General features: G+C 50.1%; 6 protein-coding genes across 7 annotated transcripts; 2 read left to right on the top strand and 4 right to left on the bottom strand.

Annotated features, from left to right (window-relative positions):
• Positions 1 to 2,174: 2,174 nt before the first annotated feature.
• LOC111077279 (cyclic nucleotide-gated cation channel subunit A) lies at positions 2,175 to 16,345 on the top strand. Of its 2 annotated transcripts, XM_022371481.2 has the most exons (9): positions 2,175 to 2,322; positions 5,637 to 5,813; positions 5,874 to 6,393; positions 12,340 to 12,591; positions 12,667 to 12,829; positions 13,674 to 14,213; positions 15,163 to 15,828; positions 15,904 to 16,054; positions 16,121 to 16,345. In XM_022371481.2, the coding sequence occupies exons 2-9, from the start codon at positions 5,713 to 5,715 to the stop codon at positions 16,269 to 16,271; spliced, it is 2,544 nt and encodes an 847-aa protein (XP_022227173.2). In that variant the 5' UTR covers positions 2,175 to 2,322; positions 5,637 to 5,712; the 3' UTR covers positions 16,272 to 16,345. The 2 variants fall into 2 exon arrangements, with proteins under 2 accessions (XP_022227173.2, XP_022227174.2); XM_022371482.2 differs by lacking the exons at positions 2,175 to 2,322; positions 5,637 to 5,813; positions 5,874 to 6,393 and adding an exon at positions 11,040 to 11,545.
• Positions 16,346 to 18,610: 2,265 nt separating this feature from the next.
• LOC111081405 lies at positions 18,611 to 19,513 on the top strand. The gene is made up of 2 exons (XM_022377460.2): positions 18,611 to 18,931; positions 18,987 to 19,513. The coding sequence occupies exons 1-2, from the start codon at positions 18,670 to 18,672 to the stop codon at positions 19,448 to 19,450; spliced, it is 726 nt and encodes a 241-aa protein (XP_022233152.2). The 5' UTR covers positions 18,611 to 18,669; the 3' UTR covers positions 19,451 to 19,513.
• Positions 19,471 to 20,226, bottom strand: LOC111077259. Its single transcript, XM_022371459.2, has 2 exons — positions 20,031 to 20,226; positions 19,471 to 19,959 (listed from the first exon to the last, which is right to left on the bottom strand). Exons 1-2 carry the CDS (start codon positions 20,207 to 20,209, stop codon positions 19,572 to 19,574), a joined length of 567 nt encoding a protein of 188 aa, XP_022227151.2. The 5' UTR covers positions 20,210 to 20,226; the 3' UTR covers positions 19,471 to 19,571.
• Positions 20,227 to 20,376: 150 nt separating this feature from the next.
• On the bottom strand, positions 20,377 to 20,671 carry LOC111081407. The gene has a single exon (XM_022377462.2). It carries the CDS (start codon positions 20,614 to 20,616, stop codon positions 20,431 to 20,433), a length of 186 nt encoding a protein of 61 aa, XP_022233154.2. The 5' UTR covers positions 20,617 to 20,671; the 3' UTR covers positions 20,377 to 20,430.
• A 139-nt stretch (positions 20,672 to 20,810) lies between these two features.
• On the bottom strand, positions 20,811 to 21,415 carry LOC111081404. Its single transcript, XM_022377458.2, has 2 exons — positions 21,081 to 21,415; positions 20,811 to 21,029 (listed from the first exon to the last, which is right to left on the bottom strand). The coding sequence occupies exons 1-2, from the start codon at positions 21,326 to 21,328 to the stop codon at positions 20,888 to 20,890; spliced, it is 390 nt and encodes a 129-aa protein (XP_022233150.2). The 5' UTR covers positions 21,329 to 21,415; the 3' UTR covers positions 20,811 to 20,887.
• A 26-nt stretch (positions 21,416 to 21,441) lies between these two features.
• On the bottom strand, positions 21,442 to 22,169 carry LOC111081403. The gene is made up of 2 exons (XM_022377457.2): positions 21,780 to 22,169; positions 21,442 to 21,721 (listed from the first exon to the last, which is right to left on the bottom strand). Exons 1-2 carry the CDS (start codon positions 22,121 to 22,123, stop codon positions 21,595 to 21,597), a joined length of 471 nt encoding a protein of 156 aa, XP_022233149.2. The 5' UTR covers positions 22,124 to 22,169; the 3' UTR covers positions 21,442 to 21,594.
• Between the last annotated feature and the right edge of the window lie 221 nt (positions 22,170 to 22,390).

The following is a 22,390-nucleotide window of genomic DNA, read 5'->3' on the forward strand; positions in this document are numbered from 1 at the left end:
TGTAAACACACATATGTATTACTGTATGTATGTATTTACTACTCCCCCACACTCATCGAGCTCCCAGCCAGGCACGCCAAGGAGGAGTGGAGGTGGAGGTGGAGGTCGAAGTTCCATGACTTTTCCCCCGGCAAAAGTGAAAGGCAAAGGCCATAGTAGTGGTAGAGGCAGGGATTGGGATCCCGCGTTTCCTCATTTATATTTGCTCTGGCATTTTCCCCAAACACACAGGCTGAATGGAGATGGAGCAGAAAAGAGATGGAGATAGTGGATAGTGGGCTAGAGAGAGAGGGAGGAAAACACACACACACACACACATGATACGATACGATAAGGGACACGATACGAGGCATAAGCCTTGACAAAAGTCAATCAGCATATTTGCTCGATTGGAGGGAGCATGCCAAGCGGATAATCGATTCGAAATGTGTTTGAATAACAAATTACTGGAAATTGTGAATGCGAAAGTCATTGTAGCACAGTATGTACCCCGCATACGGGTGTATAAAAAACGCTTCTCATACTTTTTCGGTTGGGAATTGAACGTATGCAGCTGTCAGTGTCGCCAGATTTGGCTGGAAATCTTGTCTTGTCTTGTCTCCATCCTGACAGGCGACAAAGCTATGGCGGCACGTATGCGTGCATGGGGGCCAGGTCTGGCCTGACTTGACGTTCGCTCGGCTGTCTCTGCCCTGTTAACCACTTGTTGGCTCGTTGGTGACTGAACTTTTGTCGCGAACTATTGAACTTTGGGGGCACAAACAATGAACTGCCTTACTGCCAGCAAGGCTGCCCCACCCCTGTAGCAATCGTTGCCTATTTCTGTGATTTCTGTGATTTCTGTGTGCAAAAAGCAATAATACTCATCCGCAGATGTTGGTCCGTGCAGAAGGGAAATGAAACCACATGATGTGCCCAGAACTTTAATAGTATTTCAGTGCCATTTGAATACTCACCCTAGAATCGGTTCGAGTCGAAGCTTGGGTGGGGTGTGGATGGGTTCGATTTGGTCAAATGTCAGTGCACCTTTGGTAAACAAAGAGAGTGCGCCCTCTGGCCATGGCTCTGGCTGGCTATGGCTTCAGACATCCACACGACAGCATAGCATATGCCGCAGACAAGTTTAAATCAAGCCACAGTAAAAGATGCATTAATCAACTTGAGCAATGAACCAAGCTGCCCCCAGGACTGGCACCAGGACCCTAATCTCCCACTCCACACTGTCGACAATTTGTCACTGTGTGTCACATGCGGGGAGGCGGTCTATGATCAGCCGAAAGGAACATTCGTTCGGAGCATTGATTTAATTAATTTATGTTATCCTGGCGGGCCGCCCTGGCAACAGCAAACAAACGCTAGCCAGACGCTTGACCCAAGGCGTGTGGCAACTCTGGCCAGCAGCATCGCTCCGCTTCGCATCGCATCACCCATTCAACAGGTCTGCCAGCTTCCGTGCGAGGGACGCAGAGCTTTCGGCGAAAGCTCGGATGAAGGCATGAATGAAAAGCGTCGGCTTACAACCAACCAACCAACCAACTGCCCAACCGAAGGGGCAGCAAGACGAGACGATGTGTTCTGTTCGTTCTCGGCCCAGTTCGGTGGCTGCTGCTGCAGGCTGGCTGACTGGCTGGGCTCCATTCTCTCATTGCTCCGCTAACCAGGCACTCGAACGCACACGGCGCGGACCCAGCACATCCGCACATCCATCCACTTTGGGATCTCGGGATCTCGACTTCGTTCCGTTTTCCGTTCCGTTTGGTTCCGTTTTGTGCGCGGCTCCATTCGAAAAAGGGGGCGAATAATCATCATTTCATTTGAATTTTTATTCAATAAAAAAGTGCACAAAAAAGAAATTCATAATAAAAAAAAATAAGAATAATAATAAAAAAATAAAAAAACGAAAAACGAATAATCCTAAAGCTACAAATGTAAATGGTACTCCCCTCCCACTCCGCAGTGCGACTTCACTTCCCCGCCTCTCTCTCTCGCAGTGTGTGTGTGTGTGTGTGTGTGTTTGTGAGTGTTTGTGGAAATATGCAAAAGATTGGCGCAAGTTGCGAGGCGTAAAAATATTCAAATTTCATGTAGAAATTACTGCACGCAGTTTTAAATAATCCAATGCCAGCGGAACAAGTGTACAAGTAATCGGGAAGCAGGCATAACAGGCCGCGAGCCGCGAGCCACGAGCCACGAGGCATCTGCTAATAGGATTACGCATCACCTCCGGTCGGTCCCGACAGTTGTGCGGATTAGCAACAGCGTCAGAGTATCCGCCATCGCAAACCTCAAGTCCCGTCTTCATTCGAGGCAACAGATTAAAAGGTATTCTACCCACAAAAACACGAACGGGTGGCCAAGCCACACGGCGCGTATGCGTGATTTTCCCATTGAACAACCGATCCTACGAGTGCTCGTATCTCTGGCTAATTGTTAACTATAGTCATTCAAACACATTCAAACGAATTAATAACCAACTTGGTCCCACATTAATTGGCATCCGCCATCAGTGGGGTCGGGGGATGCACAGGGCGGGGTCTGCACCTCTCAGGAGGAGCAGTAAACTCCATAAATATCGCATTTTATTAAACAAAACCCGAATCCATTTGCGTTATTGCTTTTACGTGCACGAATGTTAATTGAAGCCGCTCACCTTTTCGGGGGAGACTGCCAGGCAGATCCACCCACAGCCCAGCACAGCCCAGCACAGCAACACCCCACCCCACCCACCTAGCAGATTATGGCCAGCAAACCACCAAAACAGATTAGATAAGTCGATTGCGATGGTGGCTCGAGTTATTAGCGAACGGAGGCAGTGGGCGATGGGAGAGGGCGCGGATGGATGTTGATGACGAGTCAAGTGGCAATGCGAGCGTGTGTGTGTACACATACACATACACATACATACCCATATATGTATGTATATGTGTATGTACTATGTGGAGAAATGAATATTCATAATGAGGCGCCAGTTACACATTTCCCGTCGAAGCATGAAAAGCAAATTACGCACAAAATAATTGACATTAGCATATTTTGTGCATCCTGTACGAGCGTGTATCTGTCTCTCTCTCTCTCTGTATGTGTGTGTGGGTGTGTGTGTGTGTGTTGAGTGTATCCTGGATATCCTTTGTGCAAATGGCTTTCAACTTAAACAGTCCCGTGCTACGTTCCCCTCTGTATTTTGATTGAACTTGAAAGTCTCCATGCGTACCGTATACCCCACACGGCGCATACGTGATGTGTCTAAGCGGATTAAAGCCAGATGGAACCGATAGAAGAGTGGCTGGTTGAGTGGGGTGCATCGGTGCTTTGGCAGTATTGTGTATTAAATAAACATTTTTTTTATACCAGAGCTCTCTGTGGGAAGCTCTAATTGATCCCCCCAGCTGGGCGGGCTCCCATCCTCTCATCTCTCATCTCTCGTCAGCGGACAAACGGAAACGGGCAAATGGGCAAAAGAAAAGCAGGGAAATTTGTTTTCAATATGGACATGTGTTTACTTATTTACGCACTTCCCTCCGCCCCGCTGTACTCCTAAGGCTGGGTGCCCGGGCACCCACTTGGACAATCATAATCCTCCACTAACTGAGGCAAGTGTAAACGATTCCTTGGGGGCATAAACATCACACGCTAACTGACTGGCTGGCTGCCTCTCTCTCTCTCTCTCTCCCTCTCTGTGCTTCACAGCACCACTTAATCATTACAAATGAGCCGCACACACACAGTCACAGCGTTCAACACACGCACACACTCCCAACACAGCCGCACAGTGGGACCACATTTATGGCTCGTTAGCAATTCGAATTGTGGCAAGAGAAATAGCGGAAAAGGGGAAAAGATGATTGGAACTTTGACTCGTTTTGAAGTTGTGGCCAGTGCGGTTTGTGTCTCTCTTTGGGGCTACAGTGCGGGTGTGGTGGCCGGCCATTCAAGGGTTAATTGCCAAAGATTTTTAGCTGCAAGCATCGGGTTTCCCTTCTTGATTGGTTTCCATGGTCAAAATGGGAAGCTGCAAACATTGAAAGTGGCTGGCCAAAAGTTAGGGGAGGAGCAAAGCAGAGCAGAGAGCAGTGCCGCCCCTGCCACATTTGATCAAAGTCGAGTCTTATCTTGAACGAAAAATGCTTGCAGCTGAAGTTGATAAATGGATTTAGTTTGATTTTATAGCTAAAATCGATGCCCCACCATTTGAGTCCCTCTGAACGGAATCGGAATCGACCAGTTTTTGGGAGTCGCGTCAAGACAATGGGCCAACTCGGTCAAAGACCCCCTGCAGGACCCCCCCTACCCCTGTGAGACATCCTGACTCATACGAGGGGTTTCCCCCAAAAAATTGCACTTAAAATTGAATGCTTTGGCAGAGGAGCAGGAGCCAGAACCAGAGCAGGAGCCAGATATAATCTACAGCATAAAATCACGCGACAGTAAACGCTGCTGCTGCTGCGGCTGCTGCTGCTGCTGCGGCTGCCTTTCGGGCAGACAAAGAACAGGACAAAGGATCAACTGCAATTTCTCTGGATTTTTCACTTGCTGTATTTGGAAGCGTGCCTGTGGTGGGGGTGTCCCTGATGTCCTTTGTGGCAGCCACTCGAGTGGAAATTACACCAAGAAGTTCAGTTCGGTTCGCATTGGTGCTTCATTTTTGCGCTCGTTTTGACTATCAGCCATTGCATTTGCATTTGCATTTTGCATTTAGCATTTAGCGTTTTCAGACCTGCAAGTGACTCACAGCTGCAGCTGCTCAGCCATAGATACATATGTACATCTGTGCCCATCTTGTACCCATGTAACTACATATGCATGTACATATGTATCCAAGCAGACATGTTTTTGCTCATCTGTCAGCTTGTATTTATCATTTTCGCATCATTAGCTCGTGACGATGCTGCTGGCATATGAAGGGGATTTATTTATTTGGGGTTTCCTATCGTAACAGAGCGAGAGAGAGAGAGAGAGAGAGAGGGAGAGAGAGAGAGATTGAGACTGAGCGATGGCCGAGACATTTAAACTATTGGAAAACTGCTGCTTTCATGCCAGGATTCATCCTTCAACTGGCCGCCCGATTGAAGGGTTTCTGGCACTTAATCAAAGTTTAATTTGCCATCAAATGTGAAATAGTTTGCTGATTACCTGCCATCAAAGTTGGCGATGCAACGAGTTTTAGCAGCATGCCACAGCATGCTCCTGCCACAAGCCTGCCACATGCAGAAATCTCCACGTGAAATTTACTGTTGCCTACCTTGAGGGGCACTTACAAATGTCGAACCACAGAATGTTTTGTAAGCCAACAGTTTTATATTTAATTGCTTAATTACTGCTGCCGCACCCACCCCCACCACACGCCTCCACTAAGCAGCTGCCATTTATGCTTACGTCTCTCAAACTGTTTTATGACCCTGCGGAGAACGGAGCCTTTACGACCGCCCCGATTGCGCCGCCTCTGCGGTGCAACTGGCAGGCGGCTGCCAGACCACAATTACCGTCAAGCGGCCGTTTAGCCACTTGAGCCACCAACAACTTTAACTTCCATTTTAACTTGAACTTCAAGCTACAAGCTTCAAGTTGACTTGGAAGTTAAAGACAAAAGTTTTCATCCTTCCATTACTTGCCGCCCTTCTGCATGCATTCCCGTGCAGACTTCGACCTTGGCTTCCGTCATGAGAATGTGTTCGTGCCCTGCGTAGTCGCATTCCGGCCCTCGACAGCCCAGCTATGTGGACCTACATGATGGCTGCCGCCCGCGGAGATCGGGTCAACACAATGATGTCCACCAGAAGACGCCCCGAAACCGAGTCCCCAAAATACGGCTACAAGTAAGTCCCAACATTGACAGCGGACTGGAATGACTACTGTACTCAGCATCTGCATTTCAGCCTCTCCTCTCGTCCCATGTACCGCACCAGCCGCTTCGTGGGAGCCACCTCCTCAGCGCCCGCCCAGTTGCAGCTGCCTCATCACTCGCACCACCAGCAGGCGATGGCGTTGACGGTCCCACCGCCGCTCGAGGAGATTAGCGGCGGCTTGTTCGCTCCATTTGCGCCAACGGCAGCGATTTCAGTTGAGCAGGCAGCCAGCTCGATTCCCTTGGGAACGGAGAACGATGAGCGCCTGGAGGTGCATCAGCTTCATTATCCACGCCGAAGCTGGCAAAGAAGACATCGGCATGGCAATCAGGAAGAAGCGGATGACGACTATGACGAGGACGACGACGAGGATGATGATGATGATGATGAGTTCGGTGAGGCCAACGACAACCAAGAGGAGGGCATTGCTCCCGCTGACCTGCAGCAGCATCGCCACAAGCATCACCAGGAGCAGCAACAGCAGCAGCTGCAGCTGCAGCAGCACTCCAGTGATCCCAGCTACGTGGAAAACGGCAGGAAGCTGATACAGGTAAGGGAATACGAGAAAATACACATCATTTTTGCATTATGGCCAACGTGACGTACATTTAACTCGATTGGAGCTGCAGATAAACGAGAACTGATAAGCGATAGCCAGCATTCAATTATGTGGAAATCTAATTAGGTAATTGCTATAATTGATTGACTCCACTGCCTGTCTGCTGCCTGCTGCCTGCAGGAATTGGCCCAGTTTCTGGCCATGCTCCATGCCCAAGTCCCCCGTCCCCCCCACGGTCTGCCTCTTACGCCAGGCAAACGCAAATGAACTGAGAGAACCTTCATAAACTTGACCTTGCCGTAAATGGTGTTTTAATTACTTCCTCTATTGTCACGTAGCCCATCGCAGCCCGTCGGCAGTTGAATGCCATTTCGGGCTACCCGCAGAAATTTTTATTAGCACGTGTCAATCGACTTAAAAAACAGACAAAAAAGAAATAAGAGAGAGTGAGTGAGAGAGAGATAAGAAAAGGCAGAAGGGGGGTTTATTCCAGAGGGTTCGCTCAACTAAAACCTGAATACTCTAACAAAAGTCGTTTAAAGATACAATAAATATGTGTATAAATATACAGGGAGCAGCAGATGCCTGGGTAGCAACTAACTATAATCTGAGCTGCATCAACATCAAAACTATTGAAGCTTATTGCAAAGTAAGCAAAGAAGCAATCCAGAAAATTGAAGAATCTCTGGGGTATCTTCTTCAATGAGCAAACTTTGTATGGCATTTAGCCAACTTCCACTGAGCCCACAACACAGGAAAAGCCCCTCTGCAAGCTTCAGCGAAGGTAGACAAGATCAAAGTTTCTTCCGCTGAAGGATTCATGGTTAAACAGGAGACAGACAGTCTTGGGCCATTCAGTCTCCGCATTGCAGGCTTTGCACCTACCGGTAACCGAAAACTCAACCATCTTCAATCTTTTCTGCTTGTTCAAAGCAAACAACTTATCTTTGGTGCAGTTTGCGCTTCCTCTGCAGGCTTCATTGGAGAGCTCTTGGTGTGTGTCCGCCCCGGCCCGGCCCGGCACATGTCCTATCGAGGATAATTGCATTACTTGGGTTTCCCCTTGTACGTACGAGAAAGGAAACAAGACACGCCGATCCGTGCCGGGCACTTCCTTTGACCCGCAGGGCTATAAATAAGTGAGTGTGTATTTTGGTCGAATGGGCAGAAACAGCTGGGGGGGAGCAGCAGCCATCGTCGGGGAGCTCCAGAATGGGGGAGATTCGACAGTTGGCTCTGAGCGAGCAGCTGCTGTTCACAAGGGAGCGGGCAGCAGGAGTCAGGAGGAAGCCAAGGGCGACAACCAATTTGACAGATAAGCGAGTCCCGAGTCCAGTCCCCTCAAAGTATATGAAGCCGAGGCACCATCAGCAGTAACAGAAACAGACGCTGAAACAGAAACAGAAACTGTTTCAATGTCATTTCATAAATGGCCCAATAGGAAACAGAAGCAGAAGCAGGAACAGCCACAGCAACGCCAATGCCAATGCCACTGCCACTGCCACTGCCAATACTTGTACCAATACCAACAGCAACGGAAAAACGCAATGAAATAAATACAAATGAAAAGCCCTCAAAGCCTTTTCCCTGTCTCCGCCCGCATGGATGTTGTCTGCCAAATATTGGCTTGGCTCTGGCTTGGCTCTGGCTCGGCCCTGGCTCTGGCTCTGGCTGTGCTGGTCTGTGGTTGTTGTTAATGCCTTTTTGAGGTGTGTTTCCAGTGTTTGGCCAGCAGCAGAGCCCAAAGAGCTGAAAGAGCAAGGCAAACTAAGGTAAGAAAAACCCCCCAAACCGCCGCCATTGTGGTTACATAAAGGTCCATTACTCAAAACGGACAGCCAGGACAGCCAGGACAGTTGGGTGTAGACAGGGGGAGCAACTTTATAGAATTGGCATTGAAAATATGACAAGTCTCGTGCCAATCTAAAATAGTTACAAGTTCTTCAAGTTGAACAGCCTCGACGTCGACTTCGACTTCGACCTCGACCACCCTGTCATCTAGTCGGCCAGGGCAGGGCAGGGCAGGGCAGCGCCATTAAACCGATTAATGAACTCTATTTGCCTGGCCATACCTACATACACATACATACATATGTACCTACCTCCCTCCCCCCAGATGATAGAATGTACATGGATGTTGGCTCAATTGTTTAACCATCCATTGGCATGATGATACTACGAGTATTGTAGCGGGTGTGCAATTTGAGAAGGCGGCAAGACACTCAACACGATGATGGCACACAGGGCGATGGCGATGGCGATGGCGACGACGGCGACGGCGACTTGGGAAAAAGAGTGGTACGGGATGGACGAACGGACGGACACCTCTAGAATAAACAGCAAAAGTGCGGGGAGTTCTCTGTCTCTGTCTGTGTCTGTCCGGGGACATTCCGTTTAGTCAAATTCTTTTTTTGCGCCATCGACAGTTGGGTAAAAAACGCGTTCGCAGTCGGCAGCTTAGCTCTCAGCAAGTAACTCTCCAGCAATACACAAAAAATAATACAAGAAAATAAACCGAGAAAAAAACTTGGAAGCGGATAATTTATAATATTATAACAATGTCAAACTCGTCAGCGTAATGCGTTCGGTAAACAATCGAAAACAAGGCTTAAAAATTGAAGCAACAACAGACACAGCCACAGACACAGACACAGGAACGAGAACGAGAACAATCGACAAGTGGATTTCCATATTGATGAGGGTCTGTGGGTGTCGTCTCTCCCCATCCATTGTGGGGCAACTGTAAAAGAATAGAGAGAGGATAACGCAGCAGAACAAAGCAGTACAAAGCAGAACAAAGCAGTACGGAGCAGCAAAAGTCAGGAGTTCCGTGGGGGCGAGAGAGAGAGAGAGAGAGACAACCGCTTTAGTCTGTTTATTAAACGGGACTCGTTATCGGTTTTGCTCTCCTCTCCTCCCCTCCCCCCCCACCTCTTCCTCACACTTGACAGGCATCAGAGTTTATGGCCATTCAATCTGCGCCACAATTTGCATTATTTCCCACGTTCCCATCCAAATCAAAATCAAAATAAATAACAAACTACTCGCAGCCCAATCCATTGGCGCAGTCCGAGTAGTTTTATTTCGCCCATTGCGAGTGTCAATAACCAATATAAGTGATAACATACGAAGGGGTAAACCTAAACCTTGCATCAATCCAGTGATAAGATACTGAAACTTGTTCCTCATCCATTAGTAGAATGTTTTCACCCCAAAGTATCAATCAATATTTGAAAGGGGATTCAGCACATGGCTACTGCTTTTTCTGGTTTCATGGAACAAAAGTCCCCGCCGATATCCCTGGCTCGCGCGGCTTCCCAGTATTGTTTGAGAACGATGAACGCTTTGATGGCGTCAGCTTACTGCTCTTTGAGTATTTACGCTCTCGATTAGAGTCCAGGTACCACCGCATTTTCCAACTGCTTTGTCTACTCTCACTTTTCGCAGTAGTCTAAATATTGAATGAGGAATATTCGAGTAACACTCGACTAAGATCCATTGATTTTTCGCCAAGAAAATGGTCATAAGTTTCGAACTCTTTCAAGGGTATCTACAGCTTCGAAGCTACCTTTCTGTTCTGGCTTACTGTACATACGAATAGCATAAAAAACGCACGCATGCAATAAACATCGCTATGAAAATGCTTGATTTGCCTCAATCACCGACACCACCCCACCCAAACCCCACCCCACCCCACCCCATTGGGGGACTCGATCTAACGGACTCGCAATTATGGAAATTTATTGAGCAGCTCCAGCACGTCGCGGTGCGGTGCGGTGCGGCGCTGCCTTTGTGCCGTGCATTCCAATCAGGGTGTCGCTGGTGATGTGATGATTATGCCGTGGACGGTGGTTGCCTGGGTCAGTGTTTCAATTTCGATTTACACAAAAAATACCTCTCGAATTTCGCGCAACCTCGCAATTGGCCAACGCTGCCTTGTGTTGCCTTGACTTGGCGATGAGCTCATCGGATATTAAAATCAAAATGTATGGAGCAGCAGGGAAGTCTATCTATCGCATTCATCACATTGGCTGCTTGTCAATTCAGTTGCAATTAATTTATGCAAAAGTGCGTTTAGTTTTCTCAGTATCTATGTACCAGCACCCGGTACAGCACAGCCTTTCAGCTTAATTGAAATGATGGCCCAAACAATTAAAAAACATTTAGACAAAATGCCAAAGCAGCGCCAGGCGTCATCAATCTTGTCAAAATGGCCACCGCCTTGTCACCGCCACACAGGTCGTCGGAGTCGGTTCAGAGTGCGTGGTCCAATGAAGGACCAAAGTCGCCCGAGACATCATTTTAATTAATTAAAACGCGGCAGCGCGTTGTGGCAATGCAAATTAAGAAAATTGCAAAACAGCATTCCCGTATTGACAACACACAAGCGACGAGGCTTCGCGCAGCCGTTGCTTTTGATACCCTACCTCTTGCGACGAGTTGTCAGACAAGATCAAGCGAAAGTAGACGAAAGTAGATTCTCGTTCTGGTTTAATGCTGCTGATTTATGGATTAATGGTTGATCGCTTCCCTCTCTGCTCTGCCACTGAGTCCAAGTACCCTCTGCAGGAAGGGTGCAAGTAGCAGAGCTGTTGGCTATTCTGTATGCCTGTCGTGGTTCGGTTCGGTTCAGTTCGGTTCGGTACGGCTAATGTCGATGTCAACGTCGCTGCCCGCGGCGCTGCCTTGCGTTCAATGGCAAATTGCGTGGCGCGGCAGTCAGGCGGTCAGGTGGTCAGGCGGGCGGACGGGTGGCGGCAGTACTCAAAAAACTGCTTGACGTCGATGTCGATATGCGCATGCGCGCAGCTTCTGCCCAAAAACTAACGGCTTTAACGGCCTGTTGTTGTCACTGTTATCAACGTGTTTTTTTTGTTTTTGTTTTTGTTTCTGTTTGTGTTTTTGTTGTTGCTGTTGATTTAGGCTAAATTTGGAGAACAATCAAAGTGGAAGTGCTGAAAGTGGAAGTGCTTGAAGTGGAAGTGAATTGTGATAAAATACAACGACGAAGAAAGAGGGGGCGAAGACGAAGGCGCAAACGAAGACGTAGACGTAGACGAGGATTTGTATGCGACATTTCAAAGTCAAAGCCATGGTGCAGTCGTTGGATATAGCAGCCATAACGGGACAGCAAACAGATGCGGTAAATCAGCTCGAAAATACGTGTGTACACTGAGAGAAAATAAGCAAACGAGTGTAGAAAAATCTAAAATATGGAAAATATATATATATGTATGTATGTAGATAGGGGAGACAGCTCAATCGAATATTCATTCATGAAACAGTGAAAATTCCTCCATTTTCAGACGCTCTTTTTGCCCAGTGTAGAGCTAAAGCATACATATGTACACATGTATGTACATGTGTAATAAGCCTGATTGTGTATGTAATAATGACCTTCGGGGCTGGAGCGCACACACAGCGGGAGGCGTGGCATTGCATTGTCATTTGCCAGTGCTCTGGCATAACGCGGCGTATGAGTCATTTTTTTGTGCGGTTCATCCTTTCTTTTCGCGTTGGAGGAGTGCAAGAGAGATGGTTTAATGGATTAACCGCTGCCGGCGTCTGATAAGCGTTTATTAGCCTGTCAAGAACACGCCCTTAATGCCCGCCAGCCCACATGAGGCTGCTGCAGAGGGTATCCTATCCACGTGTGTGTGTGTGGAATGGAATATATACCCAGCATTTGGCTACTTTCGGACTGCAATCGTAAGCGAAAATCCAGTGGCTTGGTCTGCGTCATTCCCTTTTCACTTGGCCACAATTGCTGGCAGGGCAGACACAACAAAACTTAAGCACAAAACTTGGATGCTGGCCAACTTTTAATGCGGTTAAAAGAGAGCCACCGAGCGAGCTCCAAATCGTTTCAATTAGCAAACAACTGTAGTAGAAACTTTGCCTAACTTTCCCTGGTGTGCTCGTTCCACCCCCGAACAGGAGCCCAGCAAACGGAGCAAACCATCGGCTTTGCGGCGAACCCTGCAGGCGTTGCGGCAGCGTCTGACCAAACGGAACCGACCAAAGCCGCCAGACTGGTTCCTGGAGAAGTTCTCGAATGCCACCAACACGGACAAGATTGGCAAGGGCTGCCCCATGATGGACGATGCGGCCCTCTCCAGCGAGATACGAGGCAGCAGTGCCCTGTGCAACCGCCTCTCCGTGGACCCCACACTGCAGTCCCATTACAGGGTAAGTCAAGACCCCCCCCCCCCCGCACTGCAACTCAAATATCAACTCAAATTGCATCTGCATGTGCATCTGCAGTGGCTGGCTGTGGTCTCGCTGGCCGTGCTCTACAACATCATCTTCGTGATGGGACGTGCCGTCTTCTGGGAGATCAATAAGAGTGCTCCTGCGGTTTGGTACACCCTGGATTATCTCTGCGATTTCATCTATCTGCTGGATACGCTTGTTCACATGCACGAGGGTAAGTTAACAGACATCCCCATCCCCCATACCCCATACCCCATCCCCCTGTACTGCCACCGCCACTGTGCGTGTTTGGGATTTACCTATGCAAATGAGGCCCACACCAGGCGAATCACTCGCTTTAAGCCGCCTCAGACAATGGCACTGCCACTGGCACTGGCACTGGCAATGCGAATGCTGTCGGCAAAGCCATTTGCTACGCATATGAAACCCATTTCAGTGCCACATATCAGCAGTATACATATGTCTGTATGTGTGTGTATGGCGTAGTTGAGTTGCCAAATGCAGGGATAAGCCAACCTTGACATTTTCCACAATGGCAACAAATGCTCAGATACCCTGCAGTGGAGCCAGCCATGTGAATATCATAAATTGGGAGAGAAGAATGTGGATGGTTGAGGCATATTCACTGATATTGATTGACAAAATGTGGAATGTACCCTTGAAAGTTTCTACCGCACTATAATTAATTTGTAGCCAGAGACACGCAAGGTATCAGCAGTGCCATCACCGCCAATGCAAAGAGATGCAAGTGTCCGTATTATGCGTATCGTAAGGCCCAAGGGAATCTGTCTAAGGGAAGCCATCTTTCAAGTCCAAAGTTCTGGCTTCCGATACACAAATCTCACATGGCTCTCGGCTTATTCCAGGGTGTCCCCACGTCGGGCAATTAAGCTACAGAAGAATGGGTTTAAGAACGCAGAGAACTGTAAAATATGCCACTGCATAAAGCTGGCAAAAGGCACAACTGAAACGAAAAGGGGCACCGTAACTAGGGGAAGGGAGTGGCGGAATCTCAAAGCCTTTACCTTAAACTTTTTTGTGTGCTTTGTCGAACGCAGGATTTCTGGACCAGGGTCTGCTCGTACGGGACGCCTTCCGGCTGCGACGGAACTACTTCCACACGAAGGGCTGGTACCTGGACGTGCTCTCGATGCTGCCCACGGATCTGGCGTACATCTGGTGGCCGCCGGAGACCTGCAGCAGCCTCTACCTGCCCTGTCCGGTGATTGTGCGAATGAACCGGCTGCTGCGCATGAATCGGCTCTTTGAGTGGTTCGACCGAACGGAGACGGCCACCGGCTATCCGAATGCCTTCCGAATCTGCAAGGTGGTCCTGGCCATCCTGGTGCTGATCCACTGGAACGCCTGCATGTACTTTGCCATCAGCTACGAGATTGGCTTCAGCTCCGACTCGTGGGTCTACAATCTGAACGGCACGAGGAACAACACGCTGCAGCGGCAGTACATCTACAGCTTCTACTGGTCCACCCTAACGCTGACGACCATCGGCGAGACGCCCACGCCCGAGAACGATGTGGAGTATTTGTTTGTGGTGGCCGATTTTCTCGCCGGGGTCCTCATCTTTGCCACCATTGTGGGTGAGTACGAGTCCGTGGGCAGTGGGCAGTGGGCAGGGGGCAGTGGGCAGGGGGCAGTGGGGAAAGGAGGCACCCTTTTTAATGGCTGGATGCGGTCTATGTTTGCCTTTCGGGCGAGCGTTGTTTACGCAAATATTTCGTCTGATCGTTTAATTGGTTGCAGAGTGACATCTGGGACATCTGGGACATCTGGGACATCAATGGGTATTAATTTACAGCCACGCACGTCGGGGTCTCGGCCCACACGTACTCTCTGCCCCATCCCCATCCCCATACCCATCCCCATACACATCCATCCCTCCCACATTATTCATTGCTCTGTCTCTCTTCCTTTTCTCTGTTCAGTTTTGTTCAAGTTTGTTTTGTTTTGTTTTGGTTGTTGGGTTGATTTGTTGCTGTCGCCTTTCATTTTCTTTTTCGGCAAACGTGCCTTTTTATCATTTTTGTCGTTGCCCTTATCGCTGCCATTACCGCCCCGAGATGGGCAGCATTCCCCCAGCAGAAGGAGCAGAAGGAGCAAATGCCAGACTTGTCCTCGACCTCATCCTGACTGTGCAAACAAATTTACTTACAATGATGAATGTCGAGTTCTTTTGGACAGGACTGGCATTGGCACTGAGGCATCTCATCTCATCTCCCTTTACACCACTGTCCTTCCCATCACCACCGCCACCACCGCCACTCCATTCTGCTCCCACAACAGTCTGTCATGGGCACCGGAAGTGCCGCCATTAGTCGCCATTGTGCCACGTTGCCCATGTGCCGGAATGGAGTCCATAAGTGACATGGCGGGGTCTAGGGTATGGGCTATGGGGTATATGCCAGCGCCGAACCGGTTATGAAACAGCCCTGATTAAGTGCTTCCAGGAACGAGCCCCTTGCCAGCGATGTACTCGAAACATAATGCCAGTTATCGGGTCTCTAATGCTCTCCCTTTTTCCGCTGCCAGGTAATATCGGTTCCATGATTTCCAACATGAATGTGGCACGCGTCGAGTTCCAGAACCGCATGGATGGCGTGAAGCAGTACATGGCCTTCCGGCGCGTGGGCCATGAGCTGGAGGCGCGGGTGATCCGCTGGTTCGCGTACACCTGGTCCCAGAGCGGGGCCCTGGACGAGGAGCGAGTGCTGGCCGCTCTGCCGGACAAGCTGAAGGCGGAGATTGCCATCCAGGTGCACATGGACACGCTGAAGCAGGTGCGCATCTTCCACGACACGGAGCCGGGCCTCCTGGAGGCCCTCGTGCTCAAGCTCAAGCTGCAGGTCTTCAGCCCCGGCGACTACATCTGTCGCAAGGGTGACGTGGGCAAGGAGATGTACATCGTGAAGCGGGGCAAGCTCTCCGTGGTGGGGGACAATGGAATCACCGTGCTGGCCACCCTGGGCGCCGGCTCCGTCTTCGGGGAGGTGTCTGTGCTGGAGATTGCTGGCAATCGGACCGGCAACCGACGCACCGCCAACGTTCGCTCCCTGGGCTACTCGGATCTCTTCTGCCTGGCCAAGCGGGACCTGTGGGAGACGCTGGCCGACTATCCCGAGGCCCGCTCCACCCTCACCCAGCGCGGCTGTCAGCTGCTGCGCAAGGATGGACTCCTGGACGAGCAGATATTTTCAGGTGCGTTAAGGGTGCTGCGTCTCAGTCCCTGGGAACTCTCTCAATGCTCTCAATGCTCTCAATTCTCCGTTCCAGACTCCCAGCGCGTGCATGACAGCATAGAGGGGGGCATCGAGAAGCTGGAGCTGTCCGTGGAGAACCTCAATATGCGCCTGGCCCGACTGCTGGCCGAGTACACGGCCAGCCAGGCCAAGATCAAGCAGCGCCTGGCCAAGCTGGAAATGAAGTGAGTAGATAGCAATACTCGTGTCGAGTCCTGTCCTCGCCATCTCACTGTGTTTTCCCTTTTCAGTGGCGGCCCTGGCACTTGGCGCTTGGAAAGCGAGCCCCAGACCCGAGCCCGCAGCGGACGTCTCTACTCGCTGCAGCCCAAGCGGCGCCCACGTTCGCGACCCGACGCGACTGCCAAAAGTGGGGAGGCTGCCAAGCAGAACACGCTCTAAGCGGAGTCCGCCGTCTGGAGTGCCCCAAATAGCCCACCCCTCCAGCCCATCCTACGTCCCAGTGTACGCCGGAATAAAGTGATAAATGCATTAAAGTTGCAGGAGCGAGGAGCAGGAACGAGTAGATAGAGGCGGCATTTGGCCAGGGGCCAAACTGTAGTTGAAGTCAAAGTTAGGGGCAGGTAAATCAATTTTTAATTTTTACAATTAGTTTGTAGAGAAATGGAACGGAATGGAACGGGGGGGTTGGGGCAGGGGACATGGAACGGAAGGGAAGGGACGTAGAAGTAGAAGTGTAGATAACTTTATAAATTTATAAAATTATTCAAAACTGAATGTGCCTCAAAGTTTGTGTGTGTTTGTATGTGTTTAATGATAAATAGGCTAAGGAATGAGAGAAAGAGATACAGAGAGAGAGAGAGAGAGAGGGGAAGAGAGAGAGAGAGAGATACAGAAGCCGGTGGCATATAAAGTTTAATCCCCTACTATCCAAATGTATTGTACATATGTTAAGTATACGTACTAGTCCAATTTTACAAGCGAACAAGCAGCAACTGTTTGCCCCTAGGCTAGGAATTATTTTACAATCCATCAAAGTTGATGGATCCGAGACCAGAAACAGAACCAGAACCAGAACCATAACAATACAAAATATAACGAAGAAACCACTGACCAACCAGAGACATTGCTGAACTACCTAGAACTGGAATTGGAACTGGAACAGGAACAGAAGAAGACTCTAATGAGAGACGGCGATCAGGAGACAGAACTGCATTTCGTGCATTTCGCTTTAAGGGCAAACCCCTCCACCCCCCCACACACACACTACAAAAACACCCATTCGACTTCAAGGAAAATGTTAACAAAAAAGCTTACAAAGCTACCAAACAAAATGAGAACAAAGGAAACCCAAAAGGGAAGAAAAACAAACGAAAGTAGAAATGAAAATGAAATGTATTTTTATATTAGTCGTAGACATTGAATGTATTGTACGTATGATGTGTGTATGTCTGTATTGTATATTGTATATTTGTAAGTTCAGCTACAGAAGAATAAACGAGTAAAATCGAGTAAAGTTATTCGGAATAAGCGTAAGCGTAAGCGTATCCGGTCCCAAGCTGCACGAGTACGAGTATTCCTCGGGGCTCCTCCATGTGCTGAGACGGATAAATGCAAATCACCTCGAGCGTCGAGCCTCCGATTCCACATTCACATCCACATCCACATCCACTCGGATCCACTCCTTTGTGCCGGCTCTAATGTCATCTTCGAGTGCGTTGACAAGTTCCCGACTTGCTGTCGAACAAAAAGGTGGCAAGGAAACAACAAAGTAAATAAATGCAGACGCATTGGGGAAAGTGACAGCGACACAAGTCGCCTTTTTAGGTGCCACATCGACATTGTGTGCCGCGCACCACGAGTCGTATGAGCAATGCCACAGCAAAAGGAGACGCTAAGAGCGGAAGGAGTGGAGTGGAGTGGAGTGGTGGGGGGAGGGGATGGAATGGGAGTTGGGTTAGCTGAAAGCTGACTGCGAGGGGAAGACGATTGTGGAGCCATGTGGAACCCCGAAATGGTCGCATCATGCCGTAAGTGCAGTAAAAAATCAATTTTAGCAAAATGTTAAAATATTCGCGTACACTCAAAAGCGCCAAAAAAAATAAAGAAAGAAACAAGGTGGCGGGGGCAGGACTGAACGCCTCCGCCCTTTAAAATCACTTGGGCACGGCACGGGGCTTGAGCCACGTGAATGGAGCTGATTTCGTCAACGACGGGGTGCCTGCCGGTGGAAAATTACTGACAATAAAATGTTGACGCAGTCAAAGAGCATTATGAATAAACAGGGTGACTCAATGCGCTTGGATCGGCAAAAGGAATAAGTAAACATGCCATATGCCGGGCTGACTGCAGTTTGTGGAATTTAAATTACAGAAATTCAAAATTACAGAATTGAATTTTGATTGATTTGTATTAAGGGTTTCTCATACTCCATACACGAATATTTAATACATTTATGTATGTATATATAAGGTGGAAGGGATTACTCCTGACTCCTAAAAAGAGGCAGGGGGCTCGCTTGAACCGCTTTTGTGTTCATCTCAGGGATAATGTGATTGATTCAGCCTCTCGCAGCCCACTCCAGGATTAATATCGTACAATAAACTGGGATTTTTGTTTGGCTCAGGACTCTCGTTGTCCAAGTGAAAGGTTTTTCATTCGAAAAAGGCCTTGCCTCGTGTCAAGGATTCCTCCATCCCGCATTCCTGCATACGCAAAAGCATTAGGAAGTGCTTTGGCTTGGAGTATGTACTGCCACTCCATAGCATGCCCTGCCTGTCTATTCATTTTCATATTCAAGAATCATATTCAGCATCAAAAACGACAGTTAAATAAAGTCATGGCCGCTAAAAAAGAACATGAAATGCGGGCGATGCGCTGCCTGCGGTGCCTGCAGGTGGTGGAGTGCTCGCGATACGACACCAATGCCCTGCTCGTCCACATTAAGGATAATCACCCCGAGATCTTTGAGCAGGACAATGACAAGATTAAGAACCTGTACAAGCTGGCCGCCGAGCATGGGGTGAGTGAGGAGCGCGTGTCCCAGATCGGCAAGATGACGGGCATGACCGAGGCGCAGATGGCCGATGAGGCGGAGCGTTGTAAGTGGCGGGAGTGGGTGCAACAGAGTGCCATTAGTGACCGACTTCATTGCAGACATTGCGAAGCATCCGAGCAGTGGTCTCAGCGGAGGATCGAAGGCGGAAGGATCTGAGAAACAGTCGGGATCTGGCAAGCAACGCGAGTGCGAGGCGGCAAAGGCCAAGGCGAACGCAAAAGCAAAAGCAAAAGCGAACAACCGACGTCAGTGCTATCGGGCATCGATTGAGCGCTGGACACCCGTGGACGGGAGCATCTACTGCCCCAGCTGCGGCTGCAACCGCCGGCCGGTGGTCAAGTCCAGGACGGAGGTGATCACCAGCCACGGCTGTGCCGCCTCCTGCGTGATCAGCTGCTGGCCGCTCTGCTTCCTGCCCTGCCTCGTGCCGCCGGAGAACCGCGAGTACCTCTACTGCTGCAACTGCAAGTCCTTCCTGGGCATCTACGATCGCGAGAAGAACTGCGTCAAGCCGAGCAAGGAGTTCGTCCCCAGCTCCTATGCTTGTCCCAAGAATTCGTAGAGGGGTTAATTGTGTGTTTGTGTGTGTTCAAATTGTTCGTATGATTAATTATATTTGGAGAGAGCTTTCCGCTCAGCTTTTGCAGCTTTCGGCTAGTCGATGCAGACACCATTTGACCCCCTCATTGGCTCGTCGCAACGGTGAGCACAACGGTCTGTGTTTGTGTTTGTGTCTGTGTCTGTGTTTGGTTTTGCATTTGGGCCTGTGCGCGTCTCTGTAGCATGGCGTGTGTTTGGTCGGCATCCTTGTAGGCCTGCTGCTTCACTTGCTCCGCCACTTTGTCCCGCGACTTTTCAGCCCGCTTGGCCAGGACCTTCTCGCGCGACTTCTGTGCCCGCTCGGCACAGTCCTTGGGGCGGGTCTTCAGCGTCATGTCGTCCACGGCCGCCTTGCGTTTCGCCGACTTGGAGAGGCATCGCTCAGTGCAGCCGATGGCCACATACCGTCCGATGAAGCAGCCGCACTGGGCGCAGTAGTGATTGATGTCCCTGCGGCCAGACCACTTCTTGCTGGAGAAAATGAGAGATCCAACGGTTAGATAGATTCGCTGGGAGCCAGCACCACCCCACCCCACACCCACCAGAGATTGGAGAAGCCGAGGAATCGCTGCAGACAGGTGACGGCCTCCAGCTGGACGACACTCCACTCGGAGCGCGCGCAGGCGGGACAATGGACCCATGTGGACTCGGGTTTCAGGTGGCCCACCTGCTGCTTGGGCGCGATGCTGATGGCTATGATCTGCGGCTCGTCCATGCCCATGTTGTGCTGCTCTCTACCGCTGGCCACTGACTGACTGAACATCAGTGGGCAGGCAGTGTGAATCGAATGGAAAAGAGCACAGAGAACAGAGAAACAGAGTGGAAGAGCGCGAGATCGATCTCTCTGATATGTAGGCGTTGGTCTGGTAATTAATTAGGCGCGTGGAACACATTGAATAGATCTCTTTATTGTTTGTTACATGATGTGTGTGATGTGTCTCCCTATAGCTGGGGCCTCCGGTACACGCCCAAGTACTCGCCACAGGCGCCGCAATGGTGCCGCTTCGTGCAGAAGCGCAGCCAGGAGCGGACCACCCGCGTCTTGGCCTTAGTGCGGCAGTGGGGGCAGGTGATCTCGTTGGGGCCGGGGCCGACGGCAAAGTAAACGGGCAACAGATCCTGGGCCATGGCGAATCGTACCAAATGATCGGCAGTTGCGGTCTGGACGGGTCCAAAAGCAAACGAAGACTAAACCCAACGAAGAGAAATGATCGAAAGCGATCCCCATAAACAGCAAAGAGAGCCCCAAAGGAGAGAGAGAGAGAGAGCCCGAGTGATTGTTAATTTTTAATTTTATTTCTGTTTTTGATGTGGGGAGTGGGTGGCTTTTGGCTTTTGGTTGTTGGTTGTTGGTTTTTGGTTGCTAGTTGAAATGCGAAATATTTGAAATATTTTTGGGCTATTTGGTTGCCTTCAGCTTGAGTGGCGCCCGCCGCTTCATGCTGCGTCCGAAGTAGCAGCCACAGTTGCCGCAGTAGTGACTCCGATCCGTTTGCTTGCAGGGCACATAGTAGTTGAAGCAGCAGCAACAGCAGCAGGTCCTGCAAAAAGGATTTAAGTACAATGACTCGAGTGACTCGTTGTGCACCTACACGAAGAGACAGCCGAATATGCGATTGAGCTCACTGGCCCACCACTTGAGATCGTTCTGCACCACACTCTGATCCTGGACACCGCAGGCGGGACACTTGATGGCCACCGATTCGTGGGGCAGATTGAGAAAGGTGCCCGCCAGCGGCGTGGCAAAGTTATCATAGATCTTGCGCTCCTTCCGATCCTCCAGTGCCTTGGCGACCGCCGCCTTGGCCACCTGCTCCGTCTCCGTCAGTGGCGTCGACATCGTCGCTGCTCGCAGTCCAAACTGAAACCGAATCGTGGCCCCAGCGATCGAACAACCAACCTGTTCGGTTTGTCCAACAGAGACCAGTCTCTCTCTCTCTCTCTCTCTCTGCGCGTGGGGAGCGCACAAAGAGAGCCAATGATGGGGAGAAAGAGAGCCGCTAGATGATTTATTTGACTTTTCTTTAATTGAGTTAGATGCGTAATAGAATTAGATGTGAAATGTGAAAATATTTGGCATTAATTCCACATTAATTGGTCCACCGACTACTTGGCCTTGCGCTGGATCCCCACCTTGCCGCCGCAGTGGCTGCAGTAGACGCCTTTGGTGGTCCACTCCCGGTTGCAGCCACACCAGGTGCACACGCAGCAGATCCAGAAGAGCGGGAAGATGCTGCAACACAGATGGGAAATGGAAAACTGGGCAATGTATCTATGCTGAGCATCCTCACCAGGAGAGCAGGCTGAGGCAGCAGCTGGCATCCTTGCAACTGGCCGCCCGCATCACGGCCGCCTCGCTCCTCTCGCGGCACAGCGGGCACAGCAGCTTGTAGGTGGAGGGGCCGACGGCATAGTACCGCAAACGAGGCTGCTGGACGGAGGCAGGCGGAGCAGCTGCCTCCAACTGGGAGATCAGAGTAACCTTCTCGCAGCTCTGCTCATCGATGTAGGGCACCAGGGAGGCCTGATCGCCCTCCACTACCACATGGGCTATGATGTTACCGGCCCGCTCCTCAGCCGTTCGCGCGGGCAGCAGCCTGACCTGTAATCTCTCCACTGGCTGGTGCTGTTCCATTGTAACTGTTTGGGCCAGAGGCCGAGCATCGAGTGCTGACCCCTCCGCCAGAGCAGAGTCCCAGCGGAGCTGGACAGCCACATGTGCATGAGAGAGCAGAGCAGCTGTGAGAGCATAAGAGCGTCGGCAAAGAGAGAACAATGGAATTCCAAAGAGTGTACGGTATTCGTATGTGGTGTGTGTGTGTGTGCTCCATGATGCTATGATGTCATCGACAGTCGGCCAGAACCAGATCAGAATAGCGCATTCTTTGTTTATCCAATAAAT

Source organism: Drosophila obscura, unplaced genomic scaffold (assembly GCF_018151105.1).
Source record: "Drosophila obscura isolate BZ-5 IFL unplaced genomic scaffold, ASM1815110v1 contig_17, whole genome shotgun sequence".
NCBI classification, from domain to species: domain Eukaryota; kingdom Metazoa; phylum Arthropoda; class Insecta; order Diptera; family Drosophilidae; genus Drosophila; species Drosophila obscura.